The sequence below is a fragment of the Argopecten irradians genome, chromosome 16 (genome assembly GCF_041381155.1).
Source record: "Argopecten irradians isolate NY chromosome 16, Ai_NY, whole genome shotgun sequence".
NCBI lineage: Eukaryota > Metazoa > Mollusca > Bivalvia > Pectinida > Pectinidae > Argopecten > Argopecten irradians.
The window spans coordinates 21,408,518-21,432,325 of NC_091149.1; the positions used below are offsets into that span (position 1 = coordinate 21,408,518).

Consider the following 23,808-nt stretch of genomic DNA (forward strand, 5'->3'; position numbering starts at 1 on the left):
ATTATCTTAATTTGGAAACTGGTTGATTCCTTATTAAATTATTTGTTTCCCATTAAATCAAGTTAATTTTAAACAACCAAGCAGCTTTTAACCTGAATTTAATATTCATATATATTTACCAAAACTATAAAAACACCTGCTTGATTTAGAATCCATCTAAATCCTAAAATAGCAAATATTTAATATTTTTTAGTACATATTTCTAATATATTCTATCAAATGCCTGTCAGAACAGATTGCATGTTAATCAGTTACCGGTAGTTTGATGATAATTTGACGCTACATAAATCTACCAGATATTTACTAGTAGTTTTCTGATAACAACCTTCATTAAGCCAGGGAATGAAATTAGACATGATCAATTTATTTGATCATAGATTGCTTGGAAAACAAAGCTTGATGACAAATTTGCATGGCAATATTAAATCTTTTACAAGGTACCTTTGTATACACTATTGGGAAGCGGGCTGTATTTCCGACAGATCACATTGAAGCCTGTTTTTAATTTCACAATATCACCCAAATTGTCTTTACTGTATTTCCTAATTTCTCAATGTTGTTTTTCATTTAGTTGTCTATTGAACTTTAACATGTATGAAGTATGATTGTTCAATCATAAAAGTCAAATATAATAATTTTGTGTTAGAAGACACATCTTTTGTCAGCTTTGGTTAAATTCATGGTATACAATTTATGAAAATATGAAAAACTATGAAAACTATTGATGATTTTAAAAAGGACAATTATTACAAGTTTGAGTTATTTCATGTAAACAAACAAGTATAAAAGCAAAGTACTTAAGCCAAATTTAGTTTTGATAGATACATTTTTTATAATTACATACAAGTTGTGCATACATTTTTTTTACCTGTATGTCTCATCTCCTGTATGTTCATCTTACATGTATGAAGCACAATTTTTGTATACATGTTTCATATGGATTTATTGTTTTTGCTCTCAATTTTCATTTTTCAAAAGCATGTTTTTCTGTGCTTATAATTCATACATATTTATTCAATCATTTTGACTTAATTTATTGAAAAAAAATATATAGGAAAACACCTTAAAAATGATGTATTATAAAGGACCGATATATTTCTATTTCAAAGTTTAGATTACTGTAGTAGTATACAGGTGAGTATTTCAATATCAGTTTTAGGATTGACATTTTTGTGTATAGGTTTGATGTTAGGTAGATCCTTTTAGAGACATTAAAACTATTATCTGATAGGAAGACGTTAAACTTTCATGTTATGAAAATAACATTTTATGATATTTAATGATAAGATATTCTATTTGCGATATTGTTAAGCAGAATCTTAAAGCCTAAGGGTTTAAAATTCCACTTCGGCTGTATATTGTAGTTGCATGTGTTAATTAAATAAGAATTCATCAAGGTTTTTTTTAACTCTGGTACTTTCAGGTTTTCATCCACCACTATCTTAACCTGACACACATTCGTAAATTGACCCTTTTTAAAACTAAAAAAAAATTCTATGATAGTGCATTATCAGGAATGAAATCATTTTGCACTTTTTAGTAGCTAATAAAATGTTATTTTCAGCACGGTAAACCTTTCTCTCAAATAGTATATTTTACCTGATAGTGGTTTCATTTTCAGCTGTAAATAATGGAAATTTTTCTTGCCGAAGCCGTCATCATAGAAGAGATTATATCTGTTTGCCAAAGATATGAAATTGTCTTTTTTTTCAGGTTTCCGTTTGATATTTATATATGTAAGATTAGATTTACTTATAACAGGAATGATATTATTGATAATGTAGAATATGAAGAATTTTTTTCTTTTTTTTATAGAACAAGACTGAAGTTTAAGTTAGCTTTGTGGCATTATTCACAACTCATTTTCATAAAGCTTTAATGTTTATATATAGGAAAACAGACGGAAGGTGAGAGGGAAAAATAGATCTGAATTTGAATTATTTTTTTCTTCATTTCCATAGAATTTATTTCTTTATCTGATTTCATTTCTTTAGATTCTGGTGTGGAAATAATCTTGACAAATCTTTTCAGTTAAAATATCTTATTAATACAGATTTTAAATACAATTCCTTTTAATATTCATTATTTCCCCAATTAGTTTAAGGTGTTGGGATTAATTAAGTCGTTTAGATTATTTTAGCTGATTAATTCACCTCACTCTTTATTTTAAACATAGCTGTCTTAATTCACATCATTATAGATTGACCGACAAATCAAGAAGATCTATGAATATAACCTAAGCAATTAATAAACTATATTATAGAATTTTTTTCCCATTTTGAGTGTTTGGACCATGTCAAAGGGAGATAACTCAATTTTGGAATAAAAAAGTACCCAAAAATTATAGTCAGTTCCAAAAAAATATTTTCACAATTCCCAGAGAAGATTTTTTTGTTTGGTTGATTTGTTTTCTTATGTGGAGGGATGGGGGTGTAGAGGGTAATTATAGGAACATTTGCTTTTTGTCTATTCTTGATGATAATGTAACTTCTGTTTTGTGATCATATTTACAATGACCTGAAATTGGTGAAATAAGTGTTACTCTTCTGAAATTTCATGTTGTTGTAATATTGATGTCACCTTAATAGCTGAGCACATATTGTTTAGGTTTGGAAGCACAAATTAATTTCATGCACAATTTTCGATATCTTGGATTCAATTTCTGTTGAAAAATTACCAGGTTAAAATTCAATTACATGATGATGTACATTTTTGATAATCATATACTGCAGTATTAATGATATGTACTGGTGTTATCGTAAATTTATCATACAATTTTATTCAGACTTTTTCAACACTGTAATCATATATTGTAATTTATTAAATTTGATTTTTATTATATTTTTTTCAATTATAACTCCATATTTGACCCAATATGCCCCCCCCCCATTCCTAAAAACACCATTTTCCTGTGTGAGGCCTCAATTGTACTCACCTCAAATGAAGTGCGGATTTAAAACATGAAAACCCTGTAAGTTTCTTTATTTGATTTCTTTTGTTAATTGATTGATGACTTACTTTGTGCAGTATTGTTATGAGAGACAAGTCTATATTTGGTTCTATTAAGCCCGGCTCCTTATGTTTTCAATTCTTTAAGACTCCTTTATTAATTGGGTTGATTATGGTTTGTTGAAATGCTTTATCACTGATGTTTATATATTTGCTTCTATATCATTATAAGCTCATTTAACTTTATTTTGTTTTCAACCAATTTTTATAGAAATCCTCTAAAAAGAAAACAAAAGGGAAAAAGGAGGGTAAAAAGGAAGGAAAAAAGGATAAGAAAGATAACAAAAAAGGAGCTAAGGGCACAAAGGGTGCCAAAGTGAGATGGATGTCTAGAAGTGCAGTACTTCTGTTGTAAAGCATAATGTTTGATATTTATAGACATTCTGATACATCAGAGTTACTTCCCCTTGTTTCATTCTGTCAGTATACTGATGAAGTACTGACAAAATGATACTTAATAGAAGAAAAGTTTTTCTGATAGAGCATAATGGATGTGTATTGTAAAGTGTGTTTGATATATTAGACATTCCGTTCTATCAGAGTTACTTCCCCTTGTTTCATTCTGTCAGTACTAATGAAGTACTGACAGAATGAAACTTAATTGAAGAAAAGTTTTTCTTATAGAACATAATGGATGTGTATTGTAAAGTGTGTTTGATATATGAGATATTTCTATCTATCAGAGTTACTTCCCCTTGTTTTATTTTGTAAGCACAGACTGAAACTAATTGAAGGGATTAGTAACTTAGATAGGACAGAATGTATCGACATCTAATACTGTATGTGTATTTGATATTAGACATTCGGATCTATCCAAGGAATTAAAATTTCTCTGATAGATAAGAATTGTTATTAGAATGACAGTATGGAGTTCACCTTGTATGTTTGTAAACAGGCGTTAACTTAATTCACAATGAATATGTCGCACTGTAATTCACTCTCGGTAGATCTTTGATTAAATATAGCTATACACATGCACATTGATTGTCATGTGGAATGTCATGGTCGATGTTTATTGTGTTGATGAGCAAACACTAAGAAAACCCTAAATAATAATAGATGTTTCTGCAAAACTTTTTAACAAAATAAAAGAGTAAACCATAATAATTAATATCACTTTTTTTCAGAATTAACATCTCAGATATTTCTTTCATCTTTTTTTACATTACTTATGAAGATGTGAATGATTTGTTTTAAATATTACCTGTATCTTATTCCTCTATTCACTAACTCAATATATATAACAATATACCTGGTATTCTATATCATCTACATTATTGTAAATATTCCAAAAATTAAAAGAAAAATTGTTCATAAATAGCATATATTGAAAATAAATTCTTTATCAGAGTATTAGGTCTTTTACAATTATTGGTTTGAATCTGGTGATACATGATGTAAATCTAAGAAAATTAAATGACAATGGACAGATAAAACAAAATCATGCATTTGAAGTTTTTGTTTTTGTTTTTTATTTCAAAATATTACTAATATTTATCTATTGATATAGGCGTTCTATTTGACCATTTTTTGACCAGGTTGATGCTCTTAAATAAGTTTATTCACAGTCTGTCTCAAAAGAAAGTCTACCACAGGTGATGAGATGTGTTGTTTCACCACAATGTTGTCTTTCAGCTCACAGATTTTCAATGGACCAAAATTTATGTTCAGAACTGCACATTGCAGTTATAAGTGTCATTTAGATAATTATTGCATGCACATATATCTATTTCCTCATCTGCTATTAATACAATGTACTTATCAATAGCCTTTTTGGATATAGACTAAAACTACAACAATGTTTTTAATATAGCTAATTATAATTGTTAAATTGCAATATATTTAATTTTCATGATATCAATTGAAGCTTATCCTTCCATTTTATATATACAATCTTTGTAATATTTATAATCTGTAGTTTGGCAAGGCAGACACATGAAGAATGAAAGACCTGAATTGCCCATTTTAAATATTTTTATAACTGATATCAATTTAATATTCTTGTGTGTTCAATTTAGATATATCTTTGATCTGTGTGTGAAAGAGTTATTTTCTAAAATTGATTAATAATTGAAAATTGATTCATTATGCATCCTTGTATTAATATTAACATATTCAATTTCTTTCATAGTCTAAGAAACCTCCTCCGAAAGCCTATGGTAAACCCAGCCAACAAAAACAGTTACAGAAAGAGCGTGAGCGGCCGAAGAGCGCAGCTGATACCAAAACCATCAAACAACTACTAGAAGAACTTTATATGGACAAGACATACCTAGAGAAATTACTAAATGATGAAAGTAGGTCACTTACAACTAGTTGTATTGGTCAATAAATTTTCAGCAAAATAAGAAATTGCATTTCAATTACGGATTTCGCTCAAGTCTACTAAATGTCTAAGTTCTCTCTTTGACATAGTAAATGATAAAAATATGCAGATATTTTAAGCATTAAGTTGCATGTGATCAAGTGTTTACTGAATAATAACAAAAAATGCTTGTGAAAAGGTGTTTGAGGAACATGACCTTATATTGGCGTTAAAGAAATTTGTTAACCAATTTGAAGTATTTACAACCCAAAAAGTGAACTCAAACTATAAAAAAGTACAAAAACAATTTACAAAAAATCCAACAGCTTCTTAAATCTGAATAAAGTATAGATCTTCCCCTTATAAACAGAGTGGTAAAGTGTAGTGAAGATCTGTATTAATCAAATTTCAGCTTCTCATCCAGACATAATAATTTTTTATGATTTGTTTCCTCACAGATTTGACAGGAGGCCGAAGCTACATGGAGCGTGAGATTAAGGGACATATATGTGATGGTCTTGACTACCTCCATAATCGTGCTGATTTCTGGCGCCAACAGAAACCGATGTACGCCCGTAAACGTGACAAGGAGAGGATGCGACGAAGCGGAAAGGCACGACCCAGGGATCCAGTGGCCTATATTATGCAGAACCTTGAGGAAATAGATGAAGGTATAATTTTAATTCATGTCATATACAAATGTATGAGTAAAATCTTATCATAATTATATTAAAAAATATTGTGTACTTTTAAGGGATATGTTTTTTTTTCTGTAGTTTTTCTATGGGGTCTCTGGCCTTCTTCACCAATAAACCTGGCATGTTTTTTAATGACCATGACTGTTAATAGGACGTAAAGAAATCAAACAGATCTATTTTCTGAAATTTCTTGAGTGTTGGACTAGAAAACCAGATCGAGTGTGCATGATCCCTGGTGGAGGCATTGAAATATATTTAAATGTTGATCATGTACTATGGTTGTTTTCAAGGCATAGTCTTAGGAGATTGATTGATTTTAAAATGTTACATCAATAACGAATCGATTAATTGTTAAGTTAACAAACTAGGAAATGCATGCAACTAGCATGGTCTTCTTTAATTAGAGCAATTGACATTTTTGTACGGAAAAGTGCTGATGAAAGGTTAGGAGCACTGAGAATTATACACATTTGATATAAAGTTATAAAGTTTCTGGATTCTTTGTTATCAAAGGCAGTATATAAATATATTTAAAACCAAATTATTCTGGGTACAAATTTTTAATTACATTGATTGATTATTTTCATGCCTTATTTGTATGCATCATTGAATGGTGCTTTCATTTTGTGATGTATGTGTTTTTATGTGTGCAATTTATTTTTGTGATATTTCGTGTATTCCCAGCAAAATGTGTATTTATATAGTTGTACTTTTGACGTAAATGATTTATTGTATAGTATAATTCTCATAATGAGGAAAAACGGTATAAAGCTAGTATATTAATAATCCGAAATAAAAGGCCAAAATAAATTCAAAGTAAAATCAAAATCATTTCTATGGAATATATATTCAGCCACTATAGGGCCTTCTTCAGTCCGAGATAACACTAACACAACATGTTCGTCTACATGTTTGTTTACATCTATTGTGTGCAGGTACGAAATGTCTCGGCCCGTTTGATGTATACGGCGGGTTATTTATAATTCTCAATTTGACACTACAAGTCAAATGTAATTTTTAATGTACATATGTAACTTATGATATTTTTCCAGCCCAAGCTGAGGGTAAATATGAGACTAGTCTTAACACAGCTAAGAAGCTGATGAAAACAGTGAGAGAAATGTCCGAAGAAGACTTAGCTAATAAATGGGAGATCATTGCTAACATCCACAGCCAAATGGGTAATGCTTACCTAGAGATGGGGAAATTCTCGCCTGCCATTGATAACCATGAGGCAGACTTGGATATAGCTGAAAACAAGTAAGTGGTTATCTCCCCTTACAGAGGAAAAATTATATTTGATGCATACTAAAAAAATGACAAAAACTGGGTGTGTTGCTTAATATATACTGGTGTGCTGATTTACACTGTATGTATACAGAACCTAAATCAGCTAATTGTCAGAGGAGCATTAATTAATGGGGAAAAAAGTGAAAAAATAGAAATAACTACAGCTCGAGGAATGTTATAGTTAGTTAGAGAGTGTTACTTACTGCTGAATATTTTGAAGTTTTTAAGATATAATTTAAAAGTACTTCATCTGTATTAAATTGATATTTATGAATAATTTAATTCATAGGAACTTAATTTGCTATAAGCTGTTTATACTGTGACCATGTTGTATATGTTACAGTGGATTAGAAGATGCCAAATCGAGAGCTCTGGACAACATTGGACGTGTTTATGCCAGAAAGGGCAACTTTGAAAAGGCTATAGAAGTGTAAGTACATATCAAATAAAATTTTAAAAGAAGAAAATCAAAACCAGTAAACTATGGACAACATCACAACAACAAACTACTGGTAAATTACACAGATGATAAATTACCGCTTTATTTCAGTTTGCTTATTATCCTAATCTTCGACCCAATAAGCGCCCTCCTCCCTCGACACCCACACACCCACACACCCCACACCCAACCCCCCCCTCCACACACATACATTTTTTGGCGTCAATTACACCTACTTCAAATTAAATGCAGACTGCAAATATGAAAATTAACTGTTTGTTTTCTTACTGGGTTCTTTTGCAAATTGATTTATGACTTACTTTGTAGAATAATTTTATGAAAGGCAAGTCCAAATTTCTTTCTGTTGAGTGCCCTCTGATTGATTTTTTTTTAAATGCCCTAGGGGCCTATTTGGTCGAATATGGCATGCTTACATTCAGTGATAATATGACAGATGCTTCCTTTACAGAATACCAACTTTTATTTCTATAGAGGGTGCTTATAACAATAACATAACCCATTACTGTAGATTACTGATGGATGTTATATCTATATTACAGCTGGGAGAAGAAGTTACCACTTAGTAAATCACCTTTAGAAAAGACATGGTTGTTCCATGAAATTGGTCGATGTTATTTGGAGAGTGAGAAGTTTGACAAGGCTCGTGAGTACGGAGAGAAATCTTTACACGCAGCACGAGAGGCCGATGATGATGGCTGGCAGCTCCACGCTAGTGTTCTAGTTGCCCAATCAGAAGGTAACAAAGCTATCCCATAATACTCCTCTGACAGAGGTTCTCATTTCCGATTGAATAGATCATAACATCAATAGCTAGACCATAACATTTGAGTTTGTTATCTGTTAGCATGCATTTAGGTGTTTTGGTGGCACAACTATGTTTATTACACAATTATTTTTGTTGTCCCCAGAGGTTCGTTATAAGAGTGTTGTACTGTACTGTTATTTGATAACAGTTAAATAAACTACAATATTTTTAACTGTAATAATAAATACTATTACTTGTTTACAGTTAAATCCAAAGAGTACCAATCTGCACAAGCGTCGTTTGAGGAGGCTCTGGAACTAGCCAAGAGATTAGAGGACGACGCAGCAATGAACGCAGTTACAAAAGCATTAGAGGAAGTCAATGATAAAATTGCCAAGGGTTATAGGGCGGGAGAGGACGAAGATGAGGACGAGGGTGATGCCAAGAAAGTAGATTACAGAGCAGGGGAGGATGATGATGAGGGCAGAAAATCGTCACAAAGCAAAGACTGTAAGTAAAATGAGATCTAGATCACACAAGCCTGAAAATTTAAAATACACAGTTAACTTATGATGATTTATTAAGCATTAATATTATTATCAATATGTTTTTGGTTTGTGAAGTCATTATGATTTTACTTACTTTTACAATGAAAAATATTCAGTTATGGTGTAATGATATCCTATTTAACCAATGATTCGGTGTGGCCAATGATTGTATCTCTTGTTTACCAGTGACATCGTTCTGTATGTATGATGCCATTATATTCATGTACATTTTTCTTGGTCTATGGAAAAGAACCTCAAAGATCTAACCAATAGAAATGAGTGTCACATATGAAATTTAGTTATTACAGGATATACCTTCCTTAACAGAAAGCACATTTGTGCATTGAATTGAGACAAAATACTTCTTTTGTTTGGACATTTACGGCCAATTAATCTATGAAAAGGTTATTGTAGTGAGAAAAAATGTCTGTAGAATGCAGTTGTGTGTGAAGCTCATTATAAATACAATAAACGTTACCATACTTTCCAGGGAAAATGCCAAACTTCTCTCTTTCTTGATTGTATTTTATATCAATTTTCAGCAAAGAGAATCCGAGCAGGAGAAGACGAAGACAATGACGGAAGAAAATCTCGAGGATCCAGTAAAGCAGGTTAGTACAACTATGTGTATTTTGGGGTGATTCTAAATTAAGTGTTTTGCTTGCATTCTGCCATATGATCAGTTAATGATAAAGAATATCATCCTCACTGCGCCAATCAAGCTATGTTCTGAATATCTGGGAATTGCAGTCTTTTTGCATTGGCAATAGCAATAGGCTTGGTAATCTTAGCTCGTTGGTTAGCAAAATATGCTTGTCATGAATTGATAGGCATAGATTGAAGGATGAGTTTTATAGCAAAGGTTTAAGAGCTTAGCTTGTAAATTAGATAACTTTGTAGAATTTTAGACGAACACTGTGATAACTGTAATTATGTAATCAGGACTTTAAAACCGGCCTATTCTGTTTCATAGAGGCAGGACATATTCAATATGTGTTTTTAAAGTTTCTTAATAATTATTATTTGATGTTTTGGTAAAGATTATTTTTTAATTTGAAACCTATCTTGTCTAATCTATTAGATACGACAATACTTTCAATTTGATGGTGTTACATTAAAATTTATTACAGTATACCAATATATATATATACTACTGATTAGGGACTATTCGTTAGAGTAAAATTTCTAATTTGTTTTCAATGGGTTAAATTTGACATTTGAGTAGTCCTAAACATGAAATGTCTATCACTCTCCATTTTGTACCTGTTATTGTGTGTGATTTGTAGAATATGAAGATGATTTTGAGGAAGAGAAAGGTACATATTTATTCAATATTTCAAAACCTTAAAACCAAATGTTGCTAGACACAAAATGTTAATTCATTTTCAATTTAATCATATAATCATAGAAAATGCAATTAAAAGAACATTCACTCATCCATAAATGAGGAACAAGTTTCAAAACCAATATTGTTTTAAAAATGATTGATTAACGACTTGAAGATGATGATGACGTTTTCAAATTATGCATTTCCTATGATTAGAAAGATGAAAACGAAAAGAGATATAAAATAATAGTTTTTGCAAGAAATTTAAAAAAAAATGTTATAACTCTTCTTTTCGATCAACTTTCTCATCTTTATTTAAAATCCATATGCCTTTCATTGGATTTATAAATTTCTTTAGGTGCATGTGCCAACTCACTGACAGGCTAATTATAATATGTTATAGACAATTAAAAAGATTAAAAAGCTAAGGAAAGAATATCATGTGTTTCCAAGACGAACTTTTATCTAGACTCCATAATGAAGTGTTGCATTTATTAACACACTATATATTCGTATAAAAATATTTAAAAAAAATAATTCACCAACAATCATATACACAGAATTAGTAATCATTAGTAGATACTTTTGCTTGTTCATTTCACAATCATAAAAGTTAAACGGAAATAATACGTATTGGAAACACTTGCCTTGCATAAACGACTTATCAGGCTATTGTTAGAACTAACATGTACTAGATTACATATATTTTCATTATTTTAAATGATGAAATGTTAGTTGCTTAACTGCTAAATCTTTTAGGCTATAAAACTTGATAGCAATCTTATAGGATTAAAAAGACTAAGCTATGTTAAGATTATATTTTTCTTCCTCTGATTTTTAATCAATATTCATTTACTTGTAAAACAACTAACTATTCCTTTATCTACTGACGAAGAGGTTAAAATAGCAGAATTTGCATTTGCAACTCTCTGCAAGTAACAGCTACTATTTCCAATTTTCAAAATACATTCAAAAGTTATCTTTATATAGTTTTTTGAGAGAGAGTTACTTGGTTTATATTGCAAAGGCAATATATATTTGTAATTGTACATCATAAGGCAAACTCCCAACAGGATACCCTTATATCAGTGTTTTATATATGTTATATACAGATTTTGAGCTTTTTGTCTCGATATCTTACTATTAAATCATTTTGAGCGGAATTTGAAACGCATGGAAATATTGTTATTAAGAAATATCATAATGCGATTTTGAAGTACCAGGTATAATTCCAATATTTCTTTAAAACACGCAAAAAACCATCGTTCTGAAATTGTTATCAGTAATTTGAGGAAGTGCACTATATTGTTGGATACATGGAAATGTTTCCATATTATTCACATTTGTCATGTACAATCACAGCTGAAGTATTTTTGTGGACAGTTTGATGTTGTTTTATATCATCTAAGAAATATTGTATTGTAATTTTATTAACTTAGCCTAGCCTAATGATAAGATAAATCTAAATGCTTCTTTTCATGGAACTTTACATTGCTTTGTTACGCCTACCCACTGAACCAGAGGAGGTCTCTCATGAAAACTTACAAACGGAAAATTTGCATTCAAATGGTGATGTCACGATTTCGGAAAAACTTAATTTCAAAGAGAAATTAGAAATAGATGATCATAAGAAAAATAGCGCGGACCAGTATGGAAATGAAACAGACGATGACAAATTTGGACGTCTCTTAGCAGAGGACACAGCTGCAAAAAATGTTAGCAGTGCTAATAAGGCATATTTTGATTCCTCTGTCTCATCAGCTGGTTCCGGTGAGATTAAAACCGACGGCAACAAAGATAATGGAAATAAGCCGAAGTGTTCTGATATGATCAACGAGCAGACATCAAAGGAAACTTCTGAATCAGATGGCAAACACCAGAAAAATGATAAGAGCACCACTGGAGAGGAAAATGGTCTATTAATAAAAGCTGAGTCGCAAGCCGACGGTGAAACTGTTAGTGATAGGAAAAACGACCGGATTTCTGATATAGAAAATAAAACTTCTGTCATTTCTGATAACGTGCCACACGAGTCCCGACAAACTCATAACGGATCTAATGTTGATGGCGATGATATTGTAAAAAAATCGTCTCCAAAAGAGACCATCAGTGATGATGACAGACAAGATAATAGAAAACACTCTGAAGAATTTATGTTTAAATATATCAATGATACGACCGGAAGTCGACCTAGTTCTAAGAGTTCTCGCGCATCTCCTCCCAAATTAGGAGACAGTCAACACAGACAGGTGAAGACCAATCCAAGCGCTGATGTATGTAATGAAGCTGAGACTGGGAAAGATGAGAAACACTCAAGAGAATCAACCGATCAGCATGATACAAGAATGCTTCAGAGTAGTTCTAAAAGTTCAGAGATAGTAGGCAGTGCCAAACAGCAGGAGAAAGTCGTAAAGCAGAGGTCATTGGAAGAAACATCAAGAACTAGAAAAGCAAGCACTCCCAAAAGCAAAGTGAAAACGAAAGAGAAGACAGAGAATAAGATAGAGGATGAAGTTATAAAAACAAAGAAGGAACAATCAGGAAGACCCAAGAGAATCCGAATAAGCGATCCGGATACGAAAGCGACTCGAAAAGGGGAGGTAAATAAACCAGAATCAGAGGATGGCTTAAGAAAGGGCGATTTATCTTCAAGTGTAAAAACTCGGAAACTTAAAAGTGCCGATAATGTTTTGACGAGACCAAACATTCCTAAAGATCACCGTAGGAAATCAGATATATCTCCCTATGTTACACCAAATGCTGTCGGTCCTCAAACTAAAAAAACATCAGCAACATCACAGAAATCACAAACAAAGAAGAAAAGCAACGATTCGGTTATATCTCAAATACTTTCATCCGGTAAATCAACGCCTAGTAGATCTGGTTATAAAATAGCAAAGTCTGGATCGAGACGAAGCTCAAGGAAGATAAGTTCATCTCCAAAGGATGAGCAAAAAGGGGGGAACGATGATGTCAATACATCGCCTTTGAAAAATGAGGCAGCGAAGACCGTATCTTTAACGCATAAGAAATCAGTGACTGATGATAGGAAAGTGGAATCCCGTAATGGTGAGTGAGGGCAACTGTCTACCGCATGCAGTATACCCCTGTATACATTTCATATACCGTGCATCGTAGCCTAGAGCAAGTGAATGTGTCGTTTGGTGATAATGTATTGACTGTCATCCTAGTTACGTTCCAGCATTTTAATTTATTACGAAATCATTACAAACCGATGGAAATGGATTTAGTGCATGATCCCCGCTTTGCTATAATGTGACATATACCAGTGTACATGTTTATAGCCCGTGTCAATAAAATGTGTATTCATATCGTTGTGGTTATAGTTGCGGTGTGTTTGACCATGATATTATACTGTACTCGTGTTAATTTCGTATTTGCATATTACATAGTTATCTGCCAATGCGGGTAGGTATTGAATGTAACGTCATGTGTTTCTGAGGGTAACGTCATACTCGACAAACAACTTGAATTTTGCTTATAAAGTAATGACGTCAAAATGGATACCTAATCGAAAGGGATGTAACTGCAATATGCAAAGGCGGAATATAGATGTAATGATATAAATGTAATTGTATTACATGAGGTATATTTTATGTTGAAAAGCTATGCCATATGTAATGTATTATATAAATGTAATATAACCTGAATATTGTGGATCAATTATGCTATGATGTCTGCTAAGATGCATGTTTGTGTGCATATCGCCGTTAAAAAGTCTTCCGAACCTGTTAACAAGGTTAAAATTTCTTTCGATTGTAGGTTTGGAAGATTCTGTATTTCATGATGTGAACGATTGAATTTAGGTCTTCAGAAATTCTTTACAGTTTTAGTATTTTTATTATTCATTCTAATGGAATATTGCGAAATTCGGGTCTTTCACACAGTAAAATAAACTTTTTTTCCGTTGCATTCATCATGAATCTAATCCATTAAATATCCAATGCTAATATGTTTAAAAATTATTCGTACATTTAACATTATTCTTTTTGGTGTGTGATTGGATACGACAATCATAGTGAATACTTTTTGTGTATACTGGAATTAAAATTGGCGATTTACAGGTGTTAAAGAGGAGATTATTGACAAAGCTCCGACGTCGCCGACCCGACGTTCAGAAGGATCAGGTAGACGCTCGGTTGAGGCAGCGTCGCCGCAAAAGCGAACACCTCTTCATTCGCCGACAAAACGTTCTCTCGCTGGCTCACCGTCAAAACGATCCGCCCATTCCCCGTCCAAAATGTCCGCCTCTTCTCGGCGACAGACGTACTCGCCTACAAAGCAATCACGAGAAGTATCCTTTAAGGAAGGTTCAGCTAAGGGGTCTGTAAAAGGGTCCGCTAAGGGGTCAGCAGGCGGAAGGTCGGCCCCAGGTAGTGCTCAGCAAAGAGCGTCGCCTGCCGCGGCAACGGACACTGGGTCGGCGAGAGGGTCGGCTAAGCGATCACCCGGAGGATTCGCAGCGACAACAGAAAGCGGTTAGACATTTGATAATGCGTGCTTACCTTAAAATGACTGAAAATTAACGGTTTGGTTTGATAGTTTTTTTTATTAATACAGGTAACGATGTAACTGCATGATTCTATTAGTCCGATATCAAATTATATAGGCTACATATAATACGCTTATGTCATTGCTATTGAATACCGACAACGGACGCAACTCTAATGACATGAATAGATCAGGAAATTTATATGTTCCCTTCATGCCAATGCATTTGATTCATGACTCTAATAAAATTGAATTCATGAAATTAGCAATCATTCGCCTGTCGCCTTACATTAAGTTATTTAAATATGCTTTTTCATCCCGATTATTCTAACATCGTTACAAAACCTGCTTCCGTTAATATGCCGAATTGTTTCTTTAAAAAAAGATCTGAAAACATATTCGCTGGCATTTCGATATATGCTCCAAAGCTGTTTGCTGTTTCGCGTTGTTTTCATGTTACAGATGTTCACGGACAGTGATTTTGTTGTTGACTATATTAAGGTTATATTAACTTTGTGGAATGCCGTAGTGTTGTTTTACTGATGTGTGTTGACATGCTGTGTTCATACTGTTTTAAGTTTTTTATCTTAGTTATTGTATCCATGAAAGATGTCACTAGTACATTTTCATTTCCAGAATATTTTATTTTCTAATGTTATGATAATATGAATTGGGCAATAGGTCAAGTCTGCACAAGCCCTGTTATATAAAAATATAGGTGCAATGTAGTGTACAAATAGTATTATACTTGTATATAGAACACGGGCTTTTCAAAATGCAAACAATTATTTAAGTTAATTCTTTCTGATATCAATAATGAATCGTTGAAGAGATTGAATTTCAAGAATTGATGATCATTGGGAGAAGATATATAATTAAAATGTGCTTGTCCATTTATCCGCGGTGTTTTCATGAAACAAATGTTCAAGGATAGTGATTTTGTTGTTGATCATTAATGACGTATTAACCCTGTGGAATGCCGTAGTGTTGTGTGAATTATATTTTTTACATATTGTTGTATTCATGATGTTTTTAAATTTGTATCATGCCAATCAATTATATTGAAAATTATCACTAGTACCTGAATTCGATTAGATGATGATAAGGTAGTTTCAACTTAACATCTCAATAATACGCTGCGGTTACTTTCTTTTTAGGAGTCCCAGGCTCATTTCCTGCACTGTTTTTAATTTGAATATGTATTGATTTAAACATATGTTATTGCTATGAATAGCAAATGGATTGAACACGAGTTATGCTTAACGTATAAACGACGTATTCAAATATTCAGTATTAATGAAATTATTGCCTTCTGATGATTTTAGGAACTATATACAACGTACATTCCCATGGAATGCGTCTCATTATTTTTAAATTATGTTTGTACTCTTTTTTCTTTATTTGTTCATGATAATTAATAACTGAAACATGAAAAGCATGAAAGTGTGTTATTTTGGATTTATGCAGTTTTTGAATCCGAGGAATCGTTTCAAAATTGAATTCAATAAGATTCCTTTTATATTTGAGTGGCTATAAGCAAAATTTAGTAAACATATTCTTGTTAATATCATATTGAAGCATTACGTTGTTGCTACGACATTAGCGTAGCATACGTTGTACACGTAATCAGTTGTACAAGCAAACATTTCAGCTTCGCTTACAGTGGGCTAATAGCGGTTGCGTTTCCCATTAGCGTTAGCATGTTTTAGTTAGACTTAGCTTTACGCTTATTACTGCTGTTTTTAGGTAACGATGGCGAAGAGGAAATTGTAGACGATACACAAGAGGTCGAAGGAGCTAAAGGTCAAACAAAAGGTGGAGACTTTTAATCATCATTATCTTGTCTTTATCACGTGTGACTCCTCCCATTAACACTCATATGTTCTAAACTTACAATGTATGGATGTTTGCGGATATGGTTTGAAATCAAGCAAAATGAAAATTCGTCATAGATTAATTTCAACACATAGGCGAAGATGACTATAATTACTTTCTGTATAGCATTTTCAGAGGTGCTGAAGTCTTCACGTCAGACATGGGCTAGTTCCATTAGTTTTTATTGTTTTACAATTGGTCAGTAAAAATAATCAAATACACAAGTTAGTAATATCAAAAATAACAATGACAACAAACATTGTCTGTTGTCCTCTCGATAGTTTCGGCGTTAAGTAAATGACGTCGCTATTAGCTGGCATAATAGCTGTACAACTGTTGTGGATTTCTTAAGTTGATATTATGGATGATAAAAGTGCTAGTAAATGGTTATGTATGAGTCTGAAGTTCTTCTCTATACCTACACTTTTTCAAACTAATTCACCATCATGTAATACATTTTATCACATAATCCGCCTGATATCCAGTGATTTTGCCCGTGTAATATTTTTGCATATGTCACTAGTGTAATATGACCTGTAGCGATTTCCATTGGCTGGAAATTCATTGTGACGTCAGACAGAAACAATAAAATGACGTCAGGAAAAATGACGTGACGTCAGGATAACGGGGACGGCGGGACAAAATGGCGGCCTCTTCTGAATTTTCGGAATACATTTTGACGTAAAATTCTTTGTAATATATAGGTATTTGGATTTATGTGATAAAAAGTCCTTAAATTTGTGTTCATTTCATATGAGATTTTATGAAACTCGTCTCGAAGTTTCAATTTTTGCTCGCCATGGCTCGCAAAAATAAAAACTTCTTAGACTCGTTCCATAAAATCTAATTTGAAATGAACACTCATGTAATATCCTATATATAACTATGTATCTTTGCTTTGCAATAATTTTCCTTTTGAAATATATTTATTTATTCCATATATTTATGTATGTCATAAGTTTGGTTAACATACGTTGTATTCCTCATAACCAGTCCCACGACAAATTAAATCACAACGTGTATCAAGTATTCCCGTGCTAGACCCTTCTAACTAAATGACTTAACACCGTATGGACTCTTCATATTAACACATTACTTTATACCTCCAATCATATTTCTTTTCTTTCTTTCTCCACTTAAATTTGAAATTTGTGGTGTATTTTTGTTTTAATATAACAATATATTATCAATTGATATTTGTATTCCATTTTGTACAGGTGTCGCTGATTAATCATATAATGCAATACAAATCTCGTTTTTTTATGGCGACCATGTTAGATTGTATTTGTTATCATTTTCAGCACCAGTAATTTTATCTCAATATTATTTTCATTCTATCGCTTACTATATAGCATGGAATATTTGCTATGCAGATATCTTCGTTGTTTTAAAAATCTTATTTGGTTTAAAATTATTCAATACACTATCACATTCACTAATCACGAAAATTTCAACCCACCAAATGATTTTTAAGTAGCTACAAACCACGAAAAAAATACCAACGAATATTTCATGTTGTACAGTATTTATTGTTTTATTTACCCAATGGATTTTACTTGTTTGAGTTTCTCACATACAACTTATTTTCAAACTAGCCGCAACCCCACCGCCTCCAGAAACCCAGGAGGAGGCCATAGAAGATGAGTCACCTCAAACAAAAGGTTTAGATATGATATATTTGCACGCCACTTAACCTTCCGGTTGTATCGGTGCATGCGTACTGACTGTTTCTACTCCGTGTGTGCTACTGTGACGAGTGATACAAACTCATTTTACTCTGCTTGATTCAATATTCATCGAATGGCTTACTTTTAAAAATAATTGAAATCAAATCTTTATGAAAGGGGTACCTGCAAAGAGTAAAACCCATATCCAAATTGTATGCTACTTACATAATATTTATGGAATTTTGTATACATATGTATCTGCGTACAACAAAACGTCGCAATATATCCAAATGTATGCTACCTAAATGTCTTTATGAAATTGTGGGCCCCTGCGTACAATCTAACCGCATTGTATATCCAAATATATTCTACTTGTAATATGTTTGTTAATGTATTTTAGATCAATTTGTTAAAATGATATCAAACATTTTAATGCAAATAAGCTTTTAAATATTTTGCCATGGATTTGGAGCAAGTAGAATGAATTATACTTACCAGTGGTGTATGTAAAGCAATAATAGTATTAAAATGATCTTGTTACTTACTCTCCACACGAGATTACTAAACTTAGATTGGATATGGTCAGTTTTAATTATAGCATTAACTTCCGACGTAATATAATTCCTAGCCTCTGGGTATCGGGATTCTTCATATCCAGGAACATTCATCAGATACACGGAATAAATGATAATAAGGGGACAATGTCTTTTGTTGGAAACAGAATGATATTGTAAACCACTTGTTATCATCTGTTTCTTCGCCTCTTTGTTAACAATTTCAACCATTTCGCGAGTACTTTATTTGCGATTGCTGGAATTGTGTTTTATACAATTATTCACGAAATATTATAATTTGAATGCGAGCTTTCTCGCAAAATATTATGTTGCGAAAACAAAGTAGTTTACATTTGTTTCCCTCTAGTATTGAAATACAATATTCAAAAGAAAAAGCTGACAGAAATGTATATCTTTGTATACCTAAATAGTCACATAGCTTGGGGTGTGTGAACTGCAAGCAAGTTTATCTGTTTGAAAGAAATAGACTTGGTAAATCTTATGTCGATTTTTTCGTGTATTTTCTATGAATATATCAGTAATAATATCTTGCTTTTTCTTCACTGGTTTAACAAAAAATAATTCTTCAATCTGTTCTGAATAATATCTGGAGTATTACCGATGTTTGAATGTGGTTTTATAACATGATTGTTTACTTGCATAGTTATCTATACTGTCATTTCAGGTCGATATCATATAGACTGTTGTCGTAAAGTTGTGGCCTACAAATTTAAAACTTTTCTGTTTTTGCATATGATAAATCTGTCTTTCGTATTTTTCAGTTTTAAAAGGTTGAGATTTCATGGATAGGGATATTAAATCCGTATAATTATGATAAATGCGATTCTCCTTTTCTTAAATTTAGAATCACTTGTTTTTGCAAAAATAATTCCCAATAGAAAGCAATAACCGTCTACCTTTGATTCTTTTTTATCACTCTAAAAGATTGTGTACATACCCTATTTCTTCATCCAAATAATATTTGTCGATGAGTAACGATGACTTATCTGAGTCATTTTAGACTAAGCAGCTGTTTCACGAACATTATTTCTTATTCAACTGTGTTTGTGCATTTTAAAAGGTACATATACGTTTCTTGATAGAAAACTATTCTTTGAATGTCTCGTTTTCTTACTCGTGGTTTTGACGTCAATTTTTGGTCATCACCACTACTTCTGTACGACTTTGGCGATCTCTGTCTCCTATCGATTTTGTCGGTGACTGCATGTACTAATTGTGTTTCGTGCATGATTTGTCGGTATGGTCTGCAGTGAAATGAGTTATTAAATATAATATATTATTGTATTATTCTAAATATCAAATGTTCACGATGTAACTTGCTGAATTCTACACACTTTGTATATACAAACTGTTATCATAGACAGTTATATATCCAAATTAAATTTTATATAAATTACATATCTCTAAAATACCTTGCATGTATTTTATGCAAATTACATATCTCTATATATGTATGTTTGGTATGCTAGGTACTCTCCATATATACTTACATTATGTTTTATATTATATTATGCGTGAATATTATAATTATCTAAATGTATATAATTTTTATATTTAGTCCATATACAGTGTACTACTGTATCTTGACTATATCATATCGCTGTGTACAATAGGACATAGGAAAAAAATAGTATCTGTCTTTATATAAATGAAGTGGAAGTGCAACAAATTGATTTACCAACTTTTCATTTATTTTCACAGATTAAATCGTAAATATGTGAAGCATAATTATGGAGTCTATACCATTTACTGAAATATGAAAATGATTTACATAATATTGTATTCACGTTGATTATTTTTTCAGCATATTTCTTTTGTGTTTTATAATAAGTTGATCATAATAATCATGCTTATTTTGTCAAGACAAGATTATATGGAAAGACGTTACAAATGATGTGTTATTTATTATTCAGATTATAATTTATAAACAAATAAGGATCACATTATCAGTTGATAATGGTAATCTTACTTTCTTTTGTTTGTTGTTTCAGGCCAGTAAGGCTAGATTACAAGTGCGGTAATGGTTTCAACTACAACTGGACTATGACCAAACATGGAGACTGTGATATATACCTTTAAGAGACACAACTTGCGCCAGGAACATACTGATCATGAAAATATGGACGCTTTACATTAGTGAATACGGAAATATCGAATATGAATGCAAATAAATACTTGAATGTGGAGAAGTGATAATGGACTAAAACCGATCAGGTCATTGTGATTTGTAGCAATTGAGTAATTTCAAGTTCATAAAGGATAATATTCGACACATAGCATTGAATCAGATGTTAAAACATGAATTGCACAAGTCTGGAAAATTAAGATATGGAGGATTTACTTTAGTGAAGATGGATACGTACCGGCGATCAACGTAAAGAAATACATGAATAAAGGAAATTGATGGCGGATATCAACAATCATGTATCAATTTCATCGCAGTAGTGGGATTGGAACCTATTAATGTGTAATTCCAAATCCAGATAAACATTCTGATGAACTATCATGAGAAAATATGTATAATTTGTGTTACTGTATTTAATGAGACAACAACAAATCTTTTTTTATTAGGATTTTTTGTCAATTCTGATATACGCAAACTGCCATTGTATTTGTATGTATTTATAAACCTACTGTATAATTGTTTTATATCTGAATAGGTTCCGATTAAATGGAGAGAAATTGGGAAAGTGAGAGAAAGAGAGAGAGAGAGGGGGGAGATAGCACAAGAGATTGGATGGATTTTATTTATAAATCGAACTATAATGTAATAACAGAAAAGTGAAAGGAGTAATACGCAACCTTTATGTATACATACAAGAATACAGTATTTAAATTAATCTGATGCTTAAAACTATAAGAATCACTACGCAAAATGATACAAGTGTCTTATAAATAATTTTTATTGGCAATAATGAAATCGAAAAAAATAGTTTGTTTATATAATGATTTCCAAATGCAATATACTTCAAATCTTGAAGAACATGTAAGCCATTTCATAAATACAGCAAAAAGAAACATCTTATAATTGATGGAGCAATATACGCATGTTTTTGTACAAAAAACTAATTTATATTTTGTTGACAATAAAAATGAAGACCATCTAGGAACGAAATTGTAGTTTATTTGTTGTCACTAAAATACTGAGTACAATGCCAACCCATTGGGTACGAGTCGTTCTCAATTTGAACATTCCGATTTTACACATTAACGTGTTATCTGCCCATGCAGATAGGTATTGATTGGGATGTCGTGTATTTATGAGCTTAACGGCGAAAACAACGTGAATTTCTCTCACCAAATAAAGACGCCAAAATCGAGATATTCTCGCATGGGAGATAACTCTGTAATATGTAAAGACCAGTAGTTATTTTATGTAAATTATTGCTGTAAACCACCTTCTATAGCGTGCGATTTAATCATCGCGAAAATCAATGGAAATAAAAAAAGAAAAACTTGCTACCTTCATCGCGAAAATCAATGGAAATAAAAAAAGAAAAACTTCCTACCTTGCTTTGGTGGGGTTATCTGAATTCGCTAATTTAATCCGGCGTGAAAAAGTTGTTTTACAGAGTGTGAACTGACACAAACAAATATTGTAAGCAATACATATGCCATACAGAGGGGGGGCCTATTTTATAATGAACTAATATTTCAAAACTGCCATTACTAGAACAGTAATATATGTGATTCTGGAATTTTTGTTTTATAAAATTCCATTCTTGCAGCACAAGAGCCATTTCCTGTTACGTTTTAGTATTTCAGGATTTTATCCAGATGTTTTTGACTAAATCGAAGATTATGAAATAGATAACCATAATGATACTTGACTCAGCTACTAGTTAATACTATCTAAGCTATCTTTAGTCAGCCAGAAGGACTTGTCAAATAAAACATCCGCTTGATTTCGCTACAACATCGGACAAAATAGTGAAATGAATTCGGGTTGTACGCAGTTTTGATAAAGATTGAAATTATTTACCAAGTGGCTAAGTTTTTGAAATTTGAAAAAATCATATGACTTACAGATGTTATATATATTATGTAGTTGTAATAAAAATACAGCTTATATAATGATATTGTAGCACGCGTGCGTTCAATATCATTCATTAAGACGCGATTGATAGGTATACATGTATACTACTACATGCATACAAATTGGATAGCCTGTTTTGTATGACAAAGGGAAGAAAAATAGATTTTATTGAGGGTGTTAAAGTGGACAAGAGTTTATTGAAATTGATTTTAAGAAACATTTATTCGTGCCTGCTAATTGTCTCGATTTCCATTTCAAAATAAGTTCGTCGATGTCACTTCTGAGGAAAGAAATTAGAATAGAATTGCTTTCAATATTAAATATCTATAAAAGCAGAAAAAACAAACTCATCGAAAATCAAATGTATTACTCTATGCATTTAAATAAAACCATTTCTAATAATTAGATATATCAGAACTAATTATAGACAGATTTGGTTTCCGCTTCCATACAATAAAATCAATTGTAAAAGGATTGCATACCCCAGTACTAAAAAATACATCTGGAATAAAACGGCTCTTAAACATACATACATACCGTTACCGCCTACACATAAACAAACCGTATCACTAGTAGAAAGACGATGTTATTGATAATTTCGTACTTTAAGTATTGCACAATGTAACGCAAGAATCTCTAGATAAATAAATTTGAATTTAAAAATGCCTTTATCATAACACATAAACCATGTTATCAAAATTGATCAGTAGTAAAGTGCTAAATTACTATGACCAGTTGTTCAAAACATTATAAGCTTAATC

At 31.9% G+C, this 23,808-nt stretch overlaps 2 protein-coding genes across 7 annotated transcripts in view; both read left to right on the forward strand.

The window, feature by feature from the left end:
* LOC138310687 (outer dynein arm-docking complex subunit 4-like) overlaps nt 1-22,126 on the forward strand; it is a 28,476-nt gene extending 6,350 nt beyond the window's left edge. For 2 of the 6 annotated variants that reach the window (XM_069252010.1, XM_069252014.1), the window contains 11 exons: nt 5,141-5,306; nt 5,773-5,985; nt 7,065-7,272; nt 7,646-7,732; nt 8,302-8,498; nt 8,772-9,017; nt 9,598-9,666; nt 10,342-10,371; nt 14,468-14,881; nt 16,641-16,709; nt 18,365-22,126. In XM_069252010.1, the coding sequence (XP_069108111.1) occupies nt 5,141-5,306; nt 5,773-5,985; nt 7,065-7,272; nt 7,646-7,732; nt 8,302-8,498; nt 8,772-9,017; nt 9,598-9,666; nt 10,342-10,371; nt 14,468-14,881; nt 16,641-16,709; nt 18,365-18,462 (1,797 nt within the window). In that variant the 3' untranslated portion in view covers nt 18,463-22,126. Of the gene's footprint in view, nt 1-1,892; nt 1,908-5,140; nt 5,307-5,772; nt 5,986-7,064; nt 7,273-7,645; nt 7,733-8,301; nt 8,499-8,771; nt 9,018-9,597; nt 9,667-10,341; nt 10,372-14,467; nt 14,882-16,640; nt 16,710-18,364 lie in introns of all 6 variants that reach the window. The other 4 variants (XM_069252013.1, XM_069252011.1, XM_069252015.1 and 1 more) reach the window with 4 other exon arrangements.
* LOC138310688 (micronuclear linker histone polyprotein-like) lies at nt 10,384-14,461 on the forward strand. Its single transcript, XM_069252017.1, has one exon. It carries the CDS (start codon nt 11,849-11,851, stop codon nt 13,457-13,459), a length of 1,611 nt encoding a protein of 536 aa, XP_069108118.1. The 5' UTR covers nt 10,384-11,848; the 3' UTR covers nt 13,460-14,461.
* Nucleotides 22,127-23,808: the final 1,682 nt, after the last annotated feature.

What these genes read in the sequence shown, in the direction of transcription:
- LOC138310688 (XM_069252017.1), top strand. Translation starts at nt 11,849, where the DNA reads ATGCTTCTTTTCATGGAACTTTACATTGCTTTGTTACGCCTACCCACT.